General features: G+C 40.5%; 3 protein-coding genes across 3 annotated transcripts in view; 1 reads left to right on the top strand and 2 right to left on the bottom strand.

The window, feature by feature from the left end:
- Window positions 1-182: 182 nt before the first annotated feature.
- LOC115806888 (ninjurin-1) lies at window positions 183-2616 on the top strand. Its single transcript, XM_030767747.1, has 3 exons — window positions 183-248; window positions 1922-2153; window positions 2483-2616. The coding sequence occupies exons 1-3, from the start codon at window positions 183-185 to the stop codon at window positions 2614-2616; spliced, it is 432 nt and encodes a 143-aa protein (XP_030623607.1).
- A 1482-nt stretch (window positions 2617-4098) lies between these two features.
- emd (emerin) lies at window positions 4099-7453 on the bottom strand. The gene is made up of 7 exons (XM_030769709.1): window positions 7399-7453; window positions 6453-6536; window positions 6209-6304; window positions 5948-5982; window positions 5766-5791; window positions 5554-5619; window positions 4099-5196 (listed from the first exon to the last, which is right to left on the bottom strand). Exons 2-7 carry the CDS (start codon window positions 6532-6534, stop codon window positions 4971-4973), a joined length of 531 nt encoding a protein of 176 aa, XP_030625569.1. The 5' UTR covers window positions 6535-6536; window positions 7399-7453; the 3' UTR covers window positions 4099-4970.
- Window positions 7454-8732: 1279 nt separating this feature from the next.
- flna (filamin A, alpha (actin binding protein 280)) overlaps window positions 8733-21968 on the bottom strand; it is a 30559-nt gene continuing 17323 nt past the window's right edge. The window contains exons 21-47 of the mRNA XM_030767268.1: window positions 21482-21800; window positions 21176-21349; window positions 20846-21008; window positions 20501-20661; window positions 20162-20329; window positions 19852-19975; window positions 19551-19707; window positions 19031-19220; window positions 18661-18684; window positions 17492-17739; window positions 16718-16804; window positions 15728-15827; window positions 15493-15633; window positions 15173-15301; window positions 14716-14889; window positions 14393-14554; window positions 13940-14143; window positions 13678-13830; window positions 13446-13568; window positions 12933-13199; window positions 12646-12783; window positions 12391-12506; window positions 11464-11596; window positions 10992-11168; window positions 10644-10862; window positions 10190-10393; window positions 8733-9937 (exon numbers count right to left, since the gene is read on the bottom strand). Of these exons, the coding sequence (XP_030623128.1) occupies window positions 9753-9937; window positions 10190-10393; window positions 10644-10862; window positions 10992-11168; window positions 11464-11596; window positions 12391-12506; window positions 12646-12783; window positions 12933-13199; window positions 13446-13568; window positions 13678-13830; window positions 13940-14143; window positions 14393-14554; window positions 14716-14889; window positions 15173-15301; window positions 15493-15633; window positions 15728-15827; window positions 16718-16804; window positions 17492-17739; window positions 18661-18684; window positions 19031-19220; window positions 19551-19707; window positions 19852-19975; window positions 20162-20329; window positions 20501-20661; window positions 20846-21008; window positions 21176-21349; window positions 21482-21800 (4440 nt within the window). The 3' untranslated portion in view covers window positions 8733-9752. The remainder of the gene's footprint in view (window positions 9938-10189; window positions 10394-10643; window positions 10863-10991; window positions 11169-11463; window positions 11597-12390; window positions 12507-12645; window positions 12784-12932; window positions 13200-13445; window positions 13569-13677; window positions 13831-13939; window positions 14144-14392; window positions 14555-14715; window positions 14890-15172; window positions 15302-15492; window positions 15634-15727; window positions 15828-16717; window positions 16805-17491; window positions 17740-18660; window positions 18685-19030; window positions 19221-19550; window positions 19708-19851; window positions 19976-20161; window positions 20330-20500; window positions 20662-20845; window positions 21009-21175; window positions 21350-21481; window positions 21801-21968) is intronic.

Here is a 21968-nt window from a genome sequence, read left to right as displayed (position 1 = left end):
CAGACTCAAGGCAGCATCTCAGTGGTGGAGTCACAATATCAACATTGCTCACTGCTTGTCTACAGGGCATCGATTACAGAGGCATCGAAGGTAAACTAGTCTCAGGACCCGGGCAAAAGGGAACAAGAGCAACTTTGTTGTATTTTCATATATGAGATGCACTTTTTAAATGTCTTTCCAGTATGGAGAAAGAGGGGGGAATACCGAATGGAGAGGATATTGCTATCGGCAAAATTGATGACGCTGAGGTAAGGCAGACACAGATTTAAGGGAGACGCTATGGAAACTAATGACTTCTTGAGAGAAGTTATGTTATCGGTTCACGGAGCAGTTAACGTGAATGTCCGAACTTAGTATGGACCAAAATTGTGTGTACGCCGCGTTCCACCAAATTAAGGAAATGTTTTCCTAAATTCCTTCGATCACTGAACGAGGAACTTTGTTCAGTTTCTCTTGAACAGCATTCCTCTCACACTGAGGCGATAGAATGTCTGGGTTTTGAAATAGGTATTTGAGTTACCTCTGTTCGCAGAAAGATGTTTATTTGTCATTTACTTCACATGGCAATTCCGCTTAAAGTATCCTACGTTTCAGTCGTTTTAGGTGGGTTTCCGATAGATTATTGATATAAAGCTGAAATAAGACAATCTTTTATGGTTAGGGTTAGGAATAGGGTTAGGATTAGACGGTCAGCCACTGGCCAGAAACTGCTGGTCTGAAACTGCAGCTCTGCAGTCTGACCCTTCCTCTAAAATTCGGACCGTAAATACCGCATGATACTTCCGCCAGTTTAGGTATAAAATGTGAGAGCGAACGAGTAGCGAACTTAACGGCTTTACTGTTCTTATGTACTTCAAAGTTTTAAGTCTGTAATCAAGAGGGGAATATACAGCATCCTGACTGGAAATTTCCACCTTGCTTTTGAGAAGTTTCACACACAGACCAGTCACGCAAGTAGACATCACAGGCCACACCTTGGTGTTAGCCTCATCAAGGTGTTACTCAATACCTCTGCAACGGCAAAGACGCACGTTCTGTACCTTTTATCTGTTTCGGTGATAATTACTATGTTGTTTCAATTACTCATCATATCACTCTTTCATTTATTGTTCACTCTGACAGTGCCTTCATTCACAAACCTTTGCTGCTATTTGGTGTTCATTCTTACATCTATTTTCAGTCAAAACACGTTTAGATGTTTTCAATGTGTCAGCCATGCATACATGTGGCTGAACATGTGAGGTGTGTTTGAAATAGAACATACCATTCCTCAGCTGTCCATTGTTAAGAAAAATAGATGTCCTTTCACAGATTTTGTGTATTAGAATTATCATTGTATGAAACTAAAATATATAATGACTATAAAAGAGCTGTCTGGGTTATGGCCTTGGAGCTTTGTTGGGTTGAGTATATTATGTTGAGTATATATCTATTTTATGAATCCTTTCAGTGATATGCAGTTACTTTATAGAGGGATTAGAGATGACAAATACATTTTGAATTATTATTTGAATTAGCACTGGTTGTATGTTTACTTTCATCAAGTGTCATCAAGTATTAGAGTTGTTCAAGGCATATTTAAAGCTAAGGAGGGGGGGCATTGTTAAACTTTCACAGTTTTAAAAATAATTGTGGCAGGGTTCCCCTAAATTTGTATTTGGACTGTCAAATCCAGGCACATGTTTCAGTTCCAGTATTTTTAGATCTACAGATTATATATGTATATATGTGTATGTGTGTGTGTGTATTTATATATTTATTTATATATATATATATATATATATATGTGTGTGTGTGTGTGTGTGTGTGTGTGTGTGTATATATATATATAGCTTAGTTTTCTATTGTACAACCTAATGCACTTAATTTTGGTAATGTAAACTCTACATCAATATTAATCAGCGTCATTTGGACTCCATAGGTGGGTGCCCAAAGGGCAAAGCACCAACAGGCAATTAATTTGAATCACTATGCCACTAAGAAGAGTGCTGCCCAGAGCATGTTGGACGTGGCCCTGCTCATGGCCAACTCATCCCAGCTGAAAACAGTGCTGTACGAGGGACCCGAATTTCGCTTCTACATTCCTCTCATAGTGCTCATCTCTCTCTCCATCACTCTTCAGGTCATTGTTGGCCTCCTGCTTGTTTTCATAGGTCAGTTTTATCTTTTTAATAACTTATTATCTTGAACTGGGGTTTTCACCCGTTTTCTCTGTTAATCAGCCTTTTACTCAGTCTAACTCAGTTGTGTGAAGTAATTTTTGCATGTTGCAGTTTTACATCTTATGTGTTGGTTAAGATTTTACTACTCACCAGACTGTGAATGGTAAAAGAAATGGGGAACATTAGATGTAAAACTAATAAAGTCAAAAGTAATAAATAAAAAAGATTTCTATTAGTCGTTATCAGGAGCATACTGGAGGTGTTCCTGTGAACAGAAAGCTTAGCCAGTTCGTTTAAACATCATTTTGATTCTTCCTCAGTTAAATATGACCTGAATGATGTGAGAAAACAGCCCAAGCTTAACAGGATGAACAATGCGACCACAGTTTTTGTCTTCTTCACGGTCCTCATCAACATTTTCATCACTGCCCTGGGATTTGAGTCTAATCGGTGAGCAGAGACTCCTGTCAGTGACTCTTTACAACTGTCCTGTGACAGCTGCATTGTAACAATGTGTAGTGCACGAAACATTAATCCGCCCTTCTTTTTTTCAAAGTACTTAATTTTTTTTTTATCTTTAAATTGGCATTAGTTAAATCCACAGTGTATGTGTTAAGTGTCCATGTAATGTTAATGAGCAGCAGTACTCCTTTTGCCTTATGCTCCCTTAAAATCTTTAAACACCTGCAACACTAATTAATTTAATTTTGGACATACAGATGTTTTAGATTTTTATGGTGCTTAAAACCTTAATGAGCTCATAAAATGCAGTAGGAATTGTATTGGTTGTTTAAATTTAATTTTTTTTTTTTTTTTTAATTTACAGAGAATTTACAAGTGCTGACACAAATGAATATTAATCCAAGTGAAAGCATCATGTTTAGTGTTAGACCGTGTTTATCACTGCTGTGGGAAAAGCCATGGGACCATAACATATTTCTGTCTTTTTTCAGTGTTCAATCACACTCTCAGAATCATGTCCCAAAACAAACTCTTTTTTTTAAACTGTGAATATGTACATATAACTTGGTGTGTCACTCCATGCCTTGTTTTCTATTACAGGAGCAGTATAATGTCCACACCTTAAGTTGCTGCTCTCCCACTGAAACGCTCTAATAACCACACAGGCAAAGACTAACTCTCACAGCTTCATAACAGGGATTCCCTTGCTCCTTTTTACGGCCAGCACACTCTACAGCCTCCCTCAGGGTTTAGATGGCACAAAACAGTGTTGTCAGGACCCAGTGTACAATTTGTTATGACATGTTATGTGTCATTCCAGAGCAACTATTCATACTTGTTTCAGGAACTGCACTCAGTATCACGCCTATGAGTTTAGTATGCACAGGTGAACTGATAATCTCTACCTGTGTAAATGTGATTCAGTGAGTAAATACGGCACTCTCGATTTCTTCAGTACTACACCATTCATTGAATCAGGATTGTACTTGACAATTTCAAATAAATTATGTGTTATAATTAACAAATATGCTTTTTTTAGTGAGAATGGGACTTTTCTTCTATTTATTTAAAATTCTTTTTTTAAGTTATTTTTACGTACCATGTACAAAAGAAGAGACATTATAGAAACGCACATACTCACATATGATTGTACTGGTAATGACCCAACACTGAGAGTTACAAAAATGCCTCTAATGCAACAAAACATAAATGTTCAAATGTACAATATGTCAAATGTCCTAAATGTACAATAGAAAGCAATGTATTATAGTGCTACATTGTCCACAGAGACATCAGCAGAATATTTCCATGTTTACTACTTTTATTCAACTCTATGCATATCTCAGTGCAGTAAATTAGAGGCAGACAGACTTACACTACCTTTTGTAAATGAATTAAAGTCAGTGTTTTAGCCATTTCTCATATTAAGCACTCAATAAAACATATTTATTCATGGGACAGTATTTTATTTTATTTAATTTTTTGTCAACATCACATCACAGATTTTATTCTAATCTCAATAATCAGTACTGTTCATGAAAGTATGCAAAAAACAAAGAAAAAAAAAATCAAAGAAAAAAAATGGGCTGGCATAGGGGGGCTGTGATTTGTGTGCATCGTTTAGTATTCTTTGGGCAAAAAAAAAGTCAATTTACAAATCCGCTTTCATACTGAATCACTGTCAACTCACTGGATGTACAAAAATCATAGACAATGAATGGACCTACAGTCTGCATGAACACACTGTATAATCCAGCAGATTTTACAATGTAGTGGGGCAATTAATGATGTACTATAAAACCTAATTACAAAAAAAATCCATAATGCTTATAAATCAATACAACAAACGTTGTACAAATGTGAGTTTGGATTTGTATCATGCATAAAGCTCAAGGAAAATCTTTCATAAACATGACAAGTAGAACCACAACTGAACTTGCCCCCCCTCCATCAAAAAATTAGTGTTGTCTTCAATATATATAGTCCCACACTTTTTCAATAATATCCCTACTGTATTAAACATACATTTTGAGTTTGTTCTTCATAGATGAAAATCATAGTCCATAAAACATTTACAAATGTATGTATATGGTATTTAAAAAGGTTCTTAGGAAAATACTTTCATCATTGTAAAAGATCTGATATTAAATATGTATGTGTGGTATTTAAAAAAAGCTCACAAAATTGGGCACACAAATAACATCAAATCCAAATACTAAAATACACATGCTAAAGAGCACAGTCCTGAATTCATGTACATTGTTTCAACTATACAAGTATTTATCTTACTCTGTGTTAACAAAACATGTTTCTCTTTTAGACCTACCAATAAAACACAAACACAGGTTACGCTGAAATCTCATTGAAAGGATTTTCCTCTGCAGGCTCCATGGTTGAATAAACGTAATATAAAAACACTGCAATGACCAGAAACACCAGGATTTGAAGCCAGCCTGGGAAACCCCCAGACTTGGCACTGTTTGTATCAGTCTTGCGAGAGATGGTTTTTGGGGGTGCCGATGTGGTACGGGAGGCGCTCTGGTAAGTTACATGCGTGGGCCTGATAATTGGGCTTCATGGCAAACAAAGGAGAAAAAAAACTAAGTGCAGGACTGGAGCAAACATGTATTTTGGTCATTGTAAGTCTTGGATGCTACACGCATACAGTGGAAAGCCAGGAAGGCCAGTGATGTAAAGTCTCTTTTTTAACAGTGATACAAGAGGACGAAGAAGAAATTTAGATGATCATTGAACACGATTATTGATAGGAGCATACCAACATGTAGAATACACACATACCTCTAGATGGATTTACGTGTAGCTTAATTTCTAACTTTGAAAATGGAATGACAAAACCCCTTGACAACAATGGTGAAATTCAGTGTAGGCCAGAAGTAAAATAAATATATAAATAAATAAACTCACTCACTCATACTTATGATCCCCTGCACTGTCAGTGTGGTCAGTATAGTCCCTGGCCACTGTTCTCCTTGTGCTGGCGGCACATGATAAAACGTTAAAAAAACTGAGATCAAATCAAGTGGTTAATACATACACTGTTGAAGTATCTGAATTTTTATATCATGAGGCAAATCAAACTATGCAGTGACCCCAGGCGTATCTGAAATTAGACATACTCACACATCTCCATAGCCTTCAAGTCTGGTCTGTTAAGAAAAAAATATTTAAAAAATGTTGTTTGGTATGTTAATAACAACCAATTTGTTTTTAAACTACACACAGAAAGCACTGATTTACAAACAAGTCTTATGCTGTGGTGTTTATGTTTTCATGTGGCATCATTTTTGGGGGGTTGTACTCACTGGTGCATGGTAGGTAATGTATTCAACCTCTTCTGCTGTAAGGATGAAAACAAAAGAGTCATTTCATGTACAAATCAAAAGATAATCTTTTGTAAATAAGGCTCATTGATGCTGCATTGCTTAAGTGCGCTTTTCATACACTGATTCAAATTTTGTATCCATAAAAGAAGCAAACACTGAAATAATTGAGAATTTTGTGACTGATAAAAGTGTGGATCTTCAAGTTTATACATGCTCAGTCACAATTTCATCAGGGTTTACCTTCTTCTCTGTAGTAGGTCTTGTCAGATGAAAGCGGCTTTGAGTTTTTAGCCATAGCCTCTCTAAGCTTCTTTTCATACAGGCCCCTTGTTGAACCTGCAGAAACCAAAGCATCAGTATACACAACATTCAGATAATATGCACACACACACACACAAAAAAGCCGTTCGGAATCAGAGGCGCACCTCTGCATTGCTCCACATTGTTCATACTGATCAATGGTAACTCTTCGTTGTCCGCTTACCTACTATAGGTCCATGTTTGATGCCATAGTCATCAAGGAGATCACTGATTTCCTTGTCGGATTTGTTGCTCAGTGATGACATGACTGCAAATCAAAACATCACAACAAAAACCTAAAAAAAAAAGTAAACTACAACGGCCTCTTCCTGTTAAATCTATCATGCGTTACATTCTCGTTCTGTTAGCTACAGCGAGCACAGATGTTTACCGAAGGTATGCACAGTAAATACTCGCACGTAATAGAACGTAGCAGCTCATATTGTCAATAAAAATAAAATATCACTTGCATGTGTCATTTAGAAGTTCATACATCGTAAAGAGGATTATGTTAAAATAACACCAGAGTTTCGATATCACTCCCTAGACCGCAACATGTAACGAGCACTAGCGTAAACAGCTAGGTACTTTCATGGATCTCGGACAAAACTGCTGGTGATGCAATAAATCAGAAATCAAAATAAGCTTTATACAGCAAAGACAACAAATTATAGCTAATGAATGGGCCGTGCCACATTCACTGATACTGGCTGGACAAGTTTTTAGCGGAGCGTGAGACTGCTGGGCTAGTTTTTAGCGTTTACTTAGCTACATTTTATATTAACGTTAGCGCCAAAATGTGCAGCGGTTAGCTTCCAACTGAGACCAACATTGATAATCAAATTACAGGTTACATTAGGAAGAAAAGACTTAACACGCTTGGAAAAAAAATAGTTGTACATATGTGACATGTTAAAAGCTTATGTTTCGCTGCTCAAAACGTGCACATTTTTGTTGTTCATTCCCATAGTACATGGCTCATTCAGGCTTAGTTCCTGCGCTGACGCTAGCAAGCCAGTCATGTTCGGATGTATATTTAAAATCAAAACAAAATCGTGCTTCGCTTAAGATAAGAATTTGTGTCGGCTGTGTAACGTCTAGTTTAATATACTGAAGTAGAATTTACTTACCTTCTGAAGCGTTTTTCCAGAGCTGTGTTAAGTTTCAAGCTACAGTGATGCCGTGCAGGGGCGTGTCTTCAAGTTAGCTGGAGCCCTTTGACGCTGCCCGTCATAACACGCCTTCAATTCAAAATACGCTCTAAATTCTCCCGTTATTTTCTCTCAAAATGTATTATGTATCAATGTATCAAGGAGAATTATCATAATGCCGCAATCTCCCAGTATTAGTACACTATTGTTGTAAATATTATCGCTCAGACAAGTTTGTTGTCTTAGAGCTCCTCAGTGAAGGTGCATAGTCTTATTGATATTACTGACAAACTTCGTAAGGGACGTTCAGAAGTTTCCTCAAAATGAAGGTACGATCCCCCTGGACAGGAGAGACACGATATGATAGATTAGAAACAATATAGATACCGCTACTTATACGCCACCTAGTGACAATCGTAGGTATGTGGTGAGATATACCAGTACCAAATATGGACAATATATGAAGTTTTTTTTTTTCCCTTTTGGATTTCGAGTATTTTATGAGTGACTCAGCTGCATGCTATGGGCGTTGGCCTGGTACGAGGTTCAGTGTAAAGCCACTTTAATATATCCATGTGGACACATAAACATACGTATCTGGACCTTCTTTAACACGTTTTACTTTAAATATTTATTTTCTTGTAAATTTTCCTCTGAAAATAATCAATGTGAGCTCTAGGCACTGTTACATGTATGACTAAGCAACTAAGCAATCCACAAATTAAACCAATTAGACTTAGGGGGCAGTTTGGTTTTCACCACCAATATCTATTAAAAAATCACTGAGAAAAAGAGAAGTTTGTTATGCCCACCTGGTAATTATGGTTGTATTTAAACCGAAGACAAGTCTGGTTTCCTACAATCAACATGCAACATGGTGCTATTGAGGTAATGTGACAAAAAGCCATCTTCTTTTCCTCACTGTGTGATGCATCATGCAGTAAGTACCTAAGGTTTGTAAGGACGCTTTTGTAAGGATTGTATTTTTCATTTTTATGATTCTTTTCAAGGCTCAAGTTAATTATTTTGTCATGATCTCTGAAATGAACTGAAAAAAAATCTCCCTACTACTACTACTACTACTACTATTCTTGAATTCAGTTACTTTTAATTGATTAAGAAATAAACTAAACTGCACAATGTTTTGAAAATGCTAACAATCTTGAACATGCTAAAAACTTCAACAAAGAAAACACCTAACTAAACTGTCAAGGCACAAAATAAACACAAGACTTAACATTTTGATTGACAGAAAAATAGTTAAGACAACTTTATTGTGTATCAAAATACTGTAACAGTCTTACAAACATTGTTGGCTTTCTTTCTTTAAAACACAAGATTAATTTCTATGATGTTTGAATACTGATTACACATTGACATTGAAGCACGGAAAGGCACTGAGGGGTTGGGGAGTGAAAGTGAACAGGAAACATTTTGCTTAAGGAATGCTGAATCACTTTATAGCCACAGAACATCAACATGTAGCCAAAATCTTACTTTCGTTTCACACCCCACGGCAAGTGACATTCACAATTATCCCCTTCATTCCAAAATTGTGTTTCCCTTTTTTTTCTTGCAAAATATTGATGCTAAAGACCATCAAGCAAGCATTAATATCCACCTTCTAATAAGTCATCTGGTTTCAGTCAGATATTTCAGTAATGTTTTCACACTTGGAAATACCCTCAAGAGGGCAGAAAGTAGTTGAATGGTTTGCCACAGAGGATTCACACATAAAATACACGGGCAAATCCATAGAACTTTGGCACCAGTGTTAATTTAGTTAAAAAAGGCATGATAGACATGTTTCAGATTACTGTGTGTCACTTCCCCACTATTCTAAGTTTAACAAAAACAAAAGGATGTTATTCTGGAAGTGCAACACTTCAGTCCCTCCTGGAGCAAGCAAAGACTATTCCAATCTGAATAGCAGTGTCCTAAACCAGGCAAATATAGCAGCAGCTACTTACTAGGGATAGATTCATGAACGAATACTATTGTAAACCAACACAGAGTGAGCCAGGGCTAGAAAATCAACTGTATCCGCTTTAATATCAGTATTGTGGTGGACATCCACTACAAAGACCAACTGAAGGTTAAGACCCAACTTAAGATGGTTTACAGCAAAAAGGTGCGTCTCTATCCTCTCTGAACATTATGGGGGCAGGGGTGATGGACAGATGAGGCAGAAGGCAAGAAATATGAATGCAGATGGAGAGAGAGAAATAGAGACGGAGAGAAAGAGTGAATGTTCAGTGTGTATTCATATTTTGGGCACAGGGAAACAATTCTTGGGTGGGGTTAGAGGTGACTCTAAGCAGTGGCTGGGAAAATTAAACAGTGATGTGGTATGGGCTCCCAGGAATGTGCTCATCACCCCACTTCACCACTAAGATGTATTCGCCTTTCTCTTTCAGCTGGTAAGACACATTATAGAGGCGATTGCCCAGGTGTTTAACAAGGATCTCTTCACAGGGCACTTTAGGTCCATCCACTCCAACCAGCAGCATGTTCCTCCCTAGTAGGAGAAACAAACAGATGAAATTCACTAACTTAAAGCGTTATGTGCTAATGGATTATCAATCCTGATCCCCAGAAAGTGATAAACACTTTTTTAGTATTGAGAACTCCAGCTTGGCCAAGTTTAAATGGTTGTGTGTATGAATTAAAGTGTGGGGATAACTGTATTCTTCAGACTTGAGTATAAGCACTGGCCAAGGCAACTGCCAAATAGGTAATGTGATTGACTTAGTGCATCAATGACCAGTACCTGCTTTGCTACAGTCCACACTAAAGCTGTTCTTCTGGCCAATGAAGCCCTTGGTGAGACCCAGGCCCTTAGCAACAACACGGCTGGCATCAGAGGCTGCCCAGCCGGGTGCTGCCTGCTGACTAGAGGTCACACTGCGGGTCACAGGGTCAACAAGCACTGACGATGTCTCATGCATGCTGTGGCTGCTGACCAAGCGAGATCCTGGAAAAAAAAGGGACAAGCGAGTCATCAGTTTCTCACAATTCTTCAATAAAATCACTTACAAATGAATGATATTATGATAACATGTCATTAACCGAACTCCATTAACACAAAGAGCAAAGGAAACATTCAGTGACAATAACTGAGTAGTGGTATCTCTCTTCGTCCAAATGGACTTTCTGTTAGAGAAAACTGACCATGATTCAAACCAAAAAACATACTCTCAATGAAATCAAAAAACCATTCACACCTGTGATTTTAGCTTTGAAAGGGCTGCCACCAATGTGGTATGGTCCACCATATTTGATAGAGATTAAGTAGTTCCCAGGGGCCATGGGGGTGTAGGTTACTTTGTACCCCTCTGAGCACTCCTGGCAGTCCATCTTCACCTTAGATGGGCCATCAATGGTCACTGCCAGGGCACCAGGACCAGCAGAGCTTGTGTTCACAATGAACTCACATGGAGATCCTGTAAAGAGGATCAGATATTTAACAACATCCTCAGTAAACAAAGTATCATTTCAAGATCAAGGAAGAGAGCAAATCCACCACAGCTACAAATAAGACAAGTTTACAGACAGATAAAAGCCGACGGTACCTGTAGTGCCTCCTTCCAGGCCAGCACCGTAAGCAGACACCATCCCTGGGTCTCCTGCCTGGCCTGTCTCACCCACCCGGATCTTGAAGGGGCTACCGGGGATGTGGGAGCCATTGAATTTCACATCAATCAGATACAGGCCATTCTCCCTGGGGATGAACCTTACCGCATACTTATCTATGACAGGGTGAGGAAAAGAATACAGAAAACAGTCTATGAAATCATGCAGTTAATTTAGGGTCCATGAGGCACTTCTGAGTGAGATTTCAGTGGTATTATTAATAGCAGCTTTTAATATGGATTCAGCATTTTTCCAGGGAAAGACCTCCCAGGACAGTATTCAGTAGCAGTGGATGTCGGCTGATCTGTTTTTACCAAGATATACAGCTCTGAGATATGTTCCTACACCACTCTCTAACAATTCTAAAATGAATCGTTGTGATATATTTGCCTCCTCTGTATCCATGGTTACCTTCATCAATCTCTGTAACACAGCATTCCTCCAAAGCTCCTGATGGGCTGTGAACTTTAGCATCAATAACACCCTTTGCTCCATTGAGGCTCACTGCGAAAGAGGCTGGTTGGTTCACCTTTAACCCCGACTCCTGTGTTCAGATGACACCTCCACATTCAACTTCAGCATCAAACACTTCACAAAGCCTAGTTTCACAATTAAACTCAATACCTTACCTTCAGGCTAATAGGGTTAAAGAGAGAGGCCAAGCAGAGAGGAAAAGAAAATTATAGAGTGAAGAGGTACAAAAAATTTACACGAAGAAAGAAAATTGACAGTGGAGAATGAGCCTCATTTGCTCTCTTTAACCCTTTAGCCCGTGGATTCCATCTGTGTATCTCCAAGAAGGAGGATAGGAAAGGGACAGGGGAGGGCTGTTGAGAGCCTTTAGGACAAGGCACGAGAAACACAAACAGTCCTTCATTATCCCAGAAGCCCTGGTGCATCCCTTCAATACAGCAGCAGCAGAAAAACTTAGCTTCTCCTCATGATGACTGAACCTCACCTGACTTGCGTCACACCTGCCTCTGACACAATAACACTGCTTTTCACTTTTTCACTGACGCTTCATATTTTAGGGTCTGAATTTTCGTAGTGACGAACAAACCATTAGAGAATGCTACAGTAAGAGACACCAAACCTTCCATTTAACCACTTACTGTATTGAACATCTGCCCATTTTTGAGTTTTGGTGAGGCAGAAGCAACCCTAAAGCAGATATATAATACAGCTATGGTATAGCACATTGCCAATTTTCCAACTTTTTGGACAAGGTGATTTCTCTTTTGTTTCTTTGGCTGTCTCTAAGTGACTGCAGCTGCTGCATTGTGGGTAGCCGGGGGCTTTTCTTGGGCGGACAAATGTCTGTCTTCCTCGAAGCCTCACCTGAAGACTGGCAACAGTGAGGCGACGGGCATCGTCTGAGGGCGAGGCCACGGGCACCACGAAGGGGCTGTCAGGGATGTGCTCATCATTGAACCTGATGGACACCTCATAATCTCCTGCAAGGGAGGCCGACAAATCAATCAGCTGTATGGTGTGCACAACTTCAAAATCAGAGCACAAACAAGTACAACTCTCATGTTTCACTATGACAGAAAAAAATACTACTGGGTTTGGAACAGTCACTGATCATCTTACCTGGCTCCTGGACAATGTAAGAGACTCCACTGGAACCGTCTTTGCGGTCTTCGAAGGCAATCTCTGCTTTGCTGGGTCCCTCAACAGCAATGGACAGACCTCCAGCCCCAGCTTCACGTGTCCATATACTGAACTCGGCTGGTCACGGAGGAAGCCGGGTAAATAAAGTACTGAAAGTCAACTTCACTACATGCCATGCAATGCCCTCACCCCACACACAGCTGTGCCTGCATTGCTGTTATATTTTAAAGGTGTACGTATCCCCACACCCCACAGAAGCATTTTACCTGGAACTCCGGCCTCTGCTCTCTCCAGGCCTGGTCCTCCTGCACGGACCTTGTGGGCTCCTCCTTCCCCGAGTGGTCCCACAGTGAACTGGAAGGGGCTCCCAGGGACATGCTGGCCTTGGTATTTCACACTGACTGTATGGACGCCCATTTCCGTGGGAACGAAACGGATGCAGTAGGTGTTGTTCTCACCCTCCATGATCTCAGCCTTGTGAACCTTTCCAGAAGGGCTGGTCACTTGAGCAGTCATATCAGCAATGCTGATCTCTGAAGTTACATTTAAAAAAAAAAGAGGAACCAAGAAGTGTTAAAAAAACAAACAAACAAACATTCGACCTAAAGAGATACTGTGATTCACTTCATTAGGGGGCAATTTGACTGAGCCTGGCTGTCAGATTCATTCTTTATGGATCAGGTTCAGCATGTGCAACCTCAGTCACTGTTTTTCCTGTGTTTTGACCCTGCCTGGGACACTGATAGCTAAGGCTTGAGATTTCTTTGAAGAGAACTTACCAGGGATTTTAAGACTTAGATCGCACTGACTGCCAATGTTGGCCACAGATGCAGCTCTTCTCCTTCTGGTGATACTCTCCTTCATCCTGCCTTCTCCAGTCACCTTCACTGTGAAAGCACTTCCTGTGATAAAAGGTAAAGTAGGAGAAGCTCAGTTCACATATTTAAAATGTATATCAATGAGAAGATCAATTAAAATCACACATCATATGCCAGGAAACTGGGCAGTTACCTGGAACATGCTGGTCAGCAAACTTAATGTTGATGATGTAATTTCCTGGCTCAGTGGGACAGTAGGTGACCTTGCAGGTTCCATCCTCCTGGTCCTCAGTATTAATGTCGACCTTACTGGGACCTTCGATGGACAGACTGAGACCTCCATAGCCTAGAACAGAAAAATGAGCCATTTAAAACTCATTCAAAACTCAGTCAGCAGTAATTAAGCCTCGTGAGATATTATGTCTCTTGCTCGCTAATAATGAGCCCCCTTTTACCTGCTTCACGAGTGTCGATGATAAACTCAGCCGGCTCAAAGGTGCGAGCCTCACTCAGGCCCTGGCCATAAACACGCACGCGGCTAGCATCGCCAATCTCTGACTGGTTGATCATGACAGCAATGGGGCTGTTGGGGATATGGCGGCCATTCTTTTTGATGTTCACCAGGTGTTCTCCAATCTCTTTAGGCACAAAAGAGATACCTGCAAAAAACACAATGAGAAACTTGTAGTACAAACATTGTTCTTGTTAACAATTTAATACTGGTCTAAGTCGGTCAAGGACATCTAACTCAGGTCATCAAGAATCCGATAAATTCACAAAACTCTGTGTAGCTTCTCCATTAGCTAAAAATCATGCTCTCTTGCTTTACTTCTGAAATACAGTTGTAAATCTCTCCGTTCAAACCTTGGTAGGTTCAAATTTTTGCGTCTGTTCCAAATTACACTCACCCACATGACCGTTGCGCAGCATTTTAAGCAGGCATGGCTCCTCCCGTCCAGATGGGGTGGTCAGAGAGGCTGTCAGCTGACTGAGGTCCAGCTCTCCAATATCCAAAGGAATGTCTGCAGCTGAGCCCACCTTCAGATGGGACATTCTCATGGAGTCATCACCTGTCAGCAGGGAAAGACAAGCACAAATCTATCATTAACAATGAGCACAAAAAACCCTGCAAAACTCCCAAACAGCACAAAGAGTATTTTAGCATCTGCCCTGTTTGGAAATCATTTTTCTTGCAGCAGGTTAATGGTATGTGTGATATGGAAGGACTGACCTGTGATCTTAGCCACAAAGGGGCTACCAGGAATGTGCTTGTCATTGTACTTGACCAGGATGTTATAGTCTCCAGGAAGGACAGGCAGGTAGGACACGGTGCAAGTGCCATCTTGATTATCTGTGCAGCTGATGTCTGCCTTTGAAGGCCCCTCGATAGCCAAAGACAAGCCACCTAAAAAGGAGGAAGCACATTTATGTCGTACTCATAAAAATACTGCATATATATGAAGAGTTGAAGAAACAACTTTAACTGTCACTTATAACTCTTTTGTATAATAATGAAATTAGAATAAAGTAATGTTTATACTCTGATCAATTCAGAATGATTATTCAAAAAGCCAATACATGTGTATAATTTACATGCAGGCTAAAAGAAAATGGTACATATTTAAAAAAAAAAAAAAAGCTAAAACAGCACCGCCCCCCCCAAAAAACCATAAAAAAGGCTGTTTTACCTTCCCCAGCGTCTTTGGTGTTGACAGTGAACACTGCGGGCTTGTTAACCATGCCATGAATCAGTCCAGGACCATAAGCAGTCACATGTCCACTGTTAACATAGTCCACATAGAACTGCAGTGGACTTCCTGTTTGAACAGAGCATTAGTTTAGGGTTAATGAAACTGAATACCTAAATTATTCCCATCAAACCTTAAACCTCTTCACATTATTCCAAAACCTTTCGTCAAGATTTAAAGTTACAGTATAACTGAAAATTTAAAAAAATTGAGTAAACATCATAGCATCTCATATTCTCCATTTCGTAGAGCTCTCTCACCTGGGATGTGTATTCCGTCATATTTAATATCCATCTCGTGTAACCCAGCCTCAGTTGGGGCATACTTCACAGTGACTGTGCCGTCTTTGTTATCTGTGATGTCAGGCTTGGCCACTTTTCCGGATGGCATTCGCACATCACCTAAGACAAACAATATTGAGTTTATCTCGCGAATTTCCAAAAAACCTTCAGCAAGGCCATGTAAACTTGAGCAGAGATGTATAAAGACACTCACCTGTGATCTCACCCTTCTGGATGGTGAATGGTATGACCAGGTCGAAAGGTCGCAGCCCAGCCACATCTAATCCATTCATGCCCATTGGACGGTCTGTTGCCTGGGGGACAAAATGCATTATTATACAGTTAGCCTGAATTTTGACAATGCTGATAGCTTAATGAGCTAAGCTGTGAACAATGTCACACCTGCATAGGGTCTTAGACCAAGTATGCATAACTCAAGATATGTATCTATCAAAACCAAAAGGCTCCTGAAATACAGTCACACAGTGAAGTCAAAGGCACATACGCCAAGGGAAAAAACATAAAACACAATACAACAACAACATGAAAAGCTATGATGTTTCAGTACACCTACACAAATGATGGGGGAAAGAGGGAAGTGAGGTGAGGGAAGACAAATTAAGGAAATAAAATGATAAGAAGAGAGTGATATTGAGAATGATGACGAAGAGTTATGATGATGTAATGATGATGATGATGAAGATGCAACCATCAAGACTGATACTGCAAGAAAGAATGACATTATGACAGAATGCAGCACCAGGGTCAGTGATTGGGTAGTCTGGAGGCAGGAAGTGGTTTGAAGGCAAAGCGGACAAAAGAAAAGGTGACTAATGGAGACAAACCACAATGACCGAACCAGCATGAGTTTCAGGAAAAACCATGAGGTCGGCACCAACAAAGAGCAACACCCAACACAGAACAAAGACACATCAGTTTTAATGTAGGACCAGCAGCCATTTTGTTAAATGTAGACAAAGTTTCAGTCCACATTCAATCACTCACAAAATGGCTGCCAACATAACATCGAAAATATCCAGTGTCCACAAAAATGTAAACAAAAAACTTTGGTTAGATGACACAGGACCAACACCTGCAGAGAGATATTAAAGTAGCGATAGACGACACGAAACAAGATGTTGCTAAGTGACAAAAATGACACGGAATGGAAGATGTGATTGTGGAGAGTGGGGTATATCACTACCCATGGCTGGCCCATGTTGGGCGCGTAGGCGTACTGCGGGACCTGCGTCTGCTGCATTAGTGGTTCAGTGGAGGCACCTTCCAAAGCCTGAGACAAAGCGACAGATTCATGGATGAAACACTTTTTTCCTCATTATAACTATAGGTCTGACTCACAGAGGGAGGTAAGACCGCCAGGAGGCTATCGAGCAGGAATTAAGTTCACAGGAGTTAATTAAGTCATAAGTAAAGACTTCATATGAGTCAAAAATGACATGTTATGAAGCAGTGATGACCAGAAGAAAGAAATTAATATTAATGGATAGGCCGGGAAACCTAGAACTCATCCCACACGAAACGGAACACATCAGTTCTGAGGCAATGTAAGGGTGCAGTAGACGAAAATCACTAGTGTGCTGAATGAGAGACTAAAGGTCTTGACTACATGTGCCTTTTTCAAGTTAGCACCTTGAGTAACCAGTGTCTTTTGTTTTTTTACTTTTGAAAGATAATGTGCAGTATGAATACCCTAAATAAGCTGCTACTAAACTGAATTAGAGAGCAATTCAACATATTCAGAGATATGTGAAAAGTATGCATGTATCCTCAAAACACAGTCCCATCAATATATATAAATTTTAATTTGTCATATCATGGCTCAGGGTAAATGTGGTAAAGTTAGACCATCCTTGCCGGGTTTTGCAGGGCTACCCTATATCACCTAATTTAATACAGTTTCTATGTTAAGGTCAAGGCAAACGATATAAGATTAAGAAATCTTGATATCTGTACATACCGTGACCTGGAAGGGGCTGTTCGGAATGTGTTCCCCTCCAAAGCGCACACAGATGACGTACTTCCCAGGCTGTGGGGCCGTGTAGAAGATGTCAAAAGTTCCATCCTCGTTCTCAACCACATCCACATCCACCTCTGCTCCATCTGGAGTGCACACTGTGCACGTCACCTTGCCTTTCCCAGCAGCCTTTGCATCCACAGTAATGACTGTCTGTTCTCCAATTTGAATAGTGGGTCCCACTCCAGCTCCTGAAGGATACCAAAACGAGTGTCTCATTTTTCAAAACTCGCACAATTTTTTGACTTAAGTGATGTACTAATGTTTAGTCTCCATCCCTCCTTGGAAACATTCAGACATGCAACTGGCCTACGACGAAACATGACGCTGACACTGAGGGAACAGACAGGATACAGTAACTGAAAACGTCTGAAAACTCTACCCTACCAGCTCAGAAAACTGCTTTACTTTTAAACATTTCTGAATGTTTTCTTTTTATACTGTTAAGGAAGGGTAGTAAAATAAAACTAAAACGGGTAATAGTTAGACACAAAGGGTGAACTGACTATTTTGTATAAAACCTGATATGTAATTTTTAAAGGACAAATGAAAATGTTTTTTAGGGTGTCTGTTACCTCAGTTGTCTGAGCACTCTGTCACTTATTAATACAATCACTAACATGAAGTAGTATATAAAGGTAAACAAATAAAAAAGCTCCAGGCTTAACATTATATAACATAACTCAGATGACCATTCCACCTCACAGGCATAGGAAAGTAGAGCTCAAGTTAGTCATTAGTCAACTAACTCCAATGGAACATGCTGTTTGTTACACCAACCAGACAGAGAGAGAAATGGGAGGGGCAGACAGAGAGAGAGAAAAAGACAAAGGGCTGGGTACCCCCTACTGAACAGCAGCCGCAATGATATAATGTTAAAATGTTGTCACTACTCCGTGTATCACCAATCTATAAGAGGTTACAGAGGAAATACCACAATGCTCCTCCATGCTACAAAACAAGATAACTGATACGCCCAGGACTTCTGCTGAATGGAGTGAGAGTACAGTGAACTGGAAAAGACAGGCCCTTTCTTAAGAGGGATGGCGCCGTTGTGCATGCAAAAAAATACAGTCAAAAATCTGATACAAGACATTTATCGAAGCGCTTACCCAAACCGTGACCTCCAATTGAAACTGAGAAATCGTGAAAAGCAGAGAGCGAAAAAGTGAGAAGTAAAAAAAAAAAATCAGTGCAATAAAACAAAGGCAACAAATGTGCTCGAAAAGAATGACTGGGGAAAATAAACAAACAAACAAACTAAAAAAAAAAACAGCATGTGATGGGAATGTGAGCAGCGCTGCACAACAGGTGTGTCCAAGTGGGAGTAGCACACACACTAAATACGCAGTCACAATATACACAAACACTGCATGTGTATCCTCCTAAAATGTGTGAAGGTTTTCAATGTCACGTATTTAAATTATGTGCATGTGTGAACGGCTAACTGATTTGTGACCAGTTTTTACATGTGGTGTGTACCTGTAACAGTGCATTTGCTGGCATCTCCAGTGGGAACAGCTCTGATACGGTAAGGAGAGTATGGAATCTCATCTCCACCGTACTTAATGAGGATGGTGTAACGACCAGTCATGTCAGGTACGTAAGACACAAGGTAGGTCCCATCCTGATTGTCACGAATGTTGGCCTTCTTTGGTTTCCCTTCTGGATCCTAAACAATTGAAAGAAATCTTCAATGTGTCATGTCTTGGTAAAAAAAAAAAATGCACCCCAGCTGACCACTTTTATGTTGTGTACTCATCAATTAGACCAGTGTTTTAAAACATAGCCTTGATGACCCAAAAGACTGAATTCTTATCTTCAACTCATTACTAACAGAACTGATGTCTGATAATTAACAAACCCTTAATCAGAAGGGTAAACAGAAGGAAACATTGAAAGTTCTGTCCAGCAAGATGCCAGGACTGGGTTGAAAAAACACTGACTATTCAGGCCCGCACTTGAAAAAGCACCACACGAGGAGTAAGACAACTGCACTCACAGTGATCTGGACTGCCAGGAGTCCTTCCCCTGCATCTTTGGCATCGATAGTGAACTCCACAGGCATACTGGCAGGCACTCCCGTGGTATTTAGTCCAGGGCCGCTGGCACGCACCTTACTGGCATCGTGAGTGGGAAGAACCTTCACCTTATAGGGACTGAGAAAGAGAGAAAAGATGCGGTGGAGGGAGGGGTTAAAGAATGAGGACAAGAACAGGGAGAGAGTTATTTAAACTAGAACATGAAACTATTTGGCTCTACACTAAGCATGATAATATTGATAAGTGTGTGTTTGTATGTACCTCCGTGGAATTTCCTCATCAGCATACAGCACATTTATTGAGTACGGCCCTTCTCTAGTGGGCACGTAATTCACAGTGTGAGTCTGATCTCCATTGTCCACTATCTCAACTGGCTCCACAACTCCTTTACAAAACACAGCAGGGATCAGACAAAATAATTAATCAAAGTACACAAAATATATTAAACACACAAAAAATAAATGTAATAAAGCTGCATGTTTTGCCATGGTGACAACAGTATACAGTTACTCCAGAGGGCTGAGAGCCTAAGCACTACGACTCAAACTAAACAATGAGACTGTTTCCTCACCTTTAGGTCCTTGCACTCGGACCTGCAGTGGGGCCACTCCCGCCTTACTGGCGTCTACAGTGAAACTCTGGGGAATGTTGGCTCGCACATTGTTACCCAAGCCCTGACCTTGACATTTGACCTTTGTGGCATCAACTGTGTCATGGACAGGGACAGAGAATGGGCTCCCTGTATAAATATAAGAAAGAGAGAACAAAACATAGGAGTTAGAGATCGACAGAAATGTAAAAAAGACACAAGTAAAGCCCAGTTTAATCAGCACAGAGCTAGGAGTTTTAGGATAATGCAGATCTCAATGAACTGGCTAAGACAAGAATCAGGATAAATGAATATACTTACCAGTAATTGGCTGGCCTCCATAAGTTATGTTAAGGTTGTAGGTGCCTGGCTCATATGGTATGTACTCAACAGAGCAGCTGCCATCTTTGTTATCAGTGCACGACATCTTAGCTTCAGATGGGCCCTCCATGGCCAAGCCCAGTCCACCAGTACCTGCCCCACTGCGATGGGAAAGAAAGTGTTGTTAAGCAACATTCCCTGAGCTTACAGACTGATATGATCTCAGTCAAACAAAAACATGCTACACTGCTCTGTCAATGCTATGGGCATGTATTACTGATATAGTGGGCTAGACTATCGGAGCCTGCAGATAAAGCCAAATGTTTATTTGTTTATTTATTTTACCGTGTCTCCACAGTGAACTTGTTGGGTTTGTTGGTGGTGCCACACTGTAGTCCTGGGCCATGCACACGCACACGGGCTGGGTCACAACCCTCCGTCACAGGCACACGGAATGGACTTTTAGGCACTGGGGCATCATCATAGGAAACCTCCACACTGTGTACACCTGACAGACAAACCTCACATAGTTCATTCGGCTCTAAGACTAAACATTGGTTCCATTTATCAATCAGATAAACAATTCTTTAAGCTATGGTAAAGAGATACTATAGACTTGTATGTCCCTTGTCATTGCTTCAACTAAAAGTTCCAGATATAAGACCAAATCCTCACCCTCCTCATAGGGAGTGTACTCTACTTGGTAGGTGCCATCTCCAAGGTCCCTGATGAGAGCATCAGTGCGATTGCCAGATGGGTTGTTGATGGCAGTCTTGATGTGGTTCCCGCCAGTCTTTGTGAGGGACCGAGCATCGACAGTGAAGTCTGTGGTGGCTTCCCGGAAAACTCCTGTAAAACAAAAAAACAGATAGTATGAGCTGGGGCAGATTCCACGTCTCTACTTAAACAAGATTTGAAGTGATTCTGACTCCAGATGTGGCAAAATTCTTTTCCTTTATATTCTTCAATGTCATTATCTACCTTTGCCCTCCACACCAGGTCCAAACACCTTCACGCCGCTGGAGTCCACTGCAGGCTCTACATTCAGCCTGGCTGGGAAGTTTGGCACATCCTGGCCACCGTAGCGGATGGTGAGTGTGTATGCTCCTGGATACAGGGGGATGTAAGTGATGGTGTAAGTTCCGTCTCCATTGTCCTGGATGTGCACCTCTGCCTCAGTACCATTGTCTGAGATGATCTCAATGGTCAACTCAGCTGGACCAGCATTGGTGCAGTCAACCACAAACTGACCAGGCTCCCCAACTTTGGCTCGTTCCAGGCCTGGTCCAGAGCAGCGGACCTGAGGATGGGAGAGACAGTGTGTGAGACAGTCTTTGAGAGAGAGAGAGAGAGAGAGAGAGAGAGAGAGAGCAAGACTCATAGACTGTCTTAGTCTATATTCCCTATAGCTAGGATAGGCCTTAGATATTTACATTTGACATAGTCTTACATTTACAAAACATCTCTA

This window comes from Chanos chanos, chromosome 3, assembly GCF_902362185.1.
Source record: "Chanos chanos chromosome 3, fChaCha1.1, whole genome shotgun sequence".
Classification (NCBI taxonomy): domain Eukaryota; kingdom Metazoa; phylum Chordata; class Actinopteri; order Gonorynchiformes; family Chanidae; genus Chanos; species Chanos chanos.
This window is presented reverse-complemented; position numbering and strand designations above follow the sequence as displayed.

What these genes read in the sequence shown, in the direction of transcription:
- LOC115806888 (XM_030767747.1), top strand. Translation starts at nt 183, where the DNA reads ATGGAGAAAGAGGGGGGAATACCGAATGGAGAGGATATTGCTATCGGC. An exon ending in GCAAAATTGATGACGCTGAG is followed by an intron (nt 249 to 1,921) that starts GTAAGGCAGACA and finishes TGGACTCCATAG; the next exon opens with GTGGGTGCCCAAAGGGCAAA. An exon ending in CCTCCTGCTTGTTTTCATAG is followed by an intron (nt 2,154 to 2,482) that starts GTCAGTTTTATC and finishes ATTCTTCCTCAG; the next exon opens with TTAAATATGACCTGAATGAT.
- emd (XM_030769709.1), bottom strand. Translation starts at nt 6,534, where the DNA reads ATGTCATCACTGAGCAACAAATCCGACAAGGAAATCAGTGATCTCCTT. An exon ending in CTTGAAGGCTATGGAGATGT is followed by an intron (nt 5,620 to 5,765) that starts GTGAGTATGTCT and finishes ATGTGCCGCCAG; the next exon opens with CACAAGGAGAACAGTGGCCA. An exon ending in GCAGGGGATCATAAGTATGA is followed by an intron (nt 5,197 to 5,553) that starts GTGAGTGAGTTT and finishes TTTGCCATGAAG; the next exon opens with CCCAATTATCAGGCCCACGC.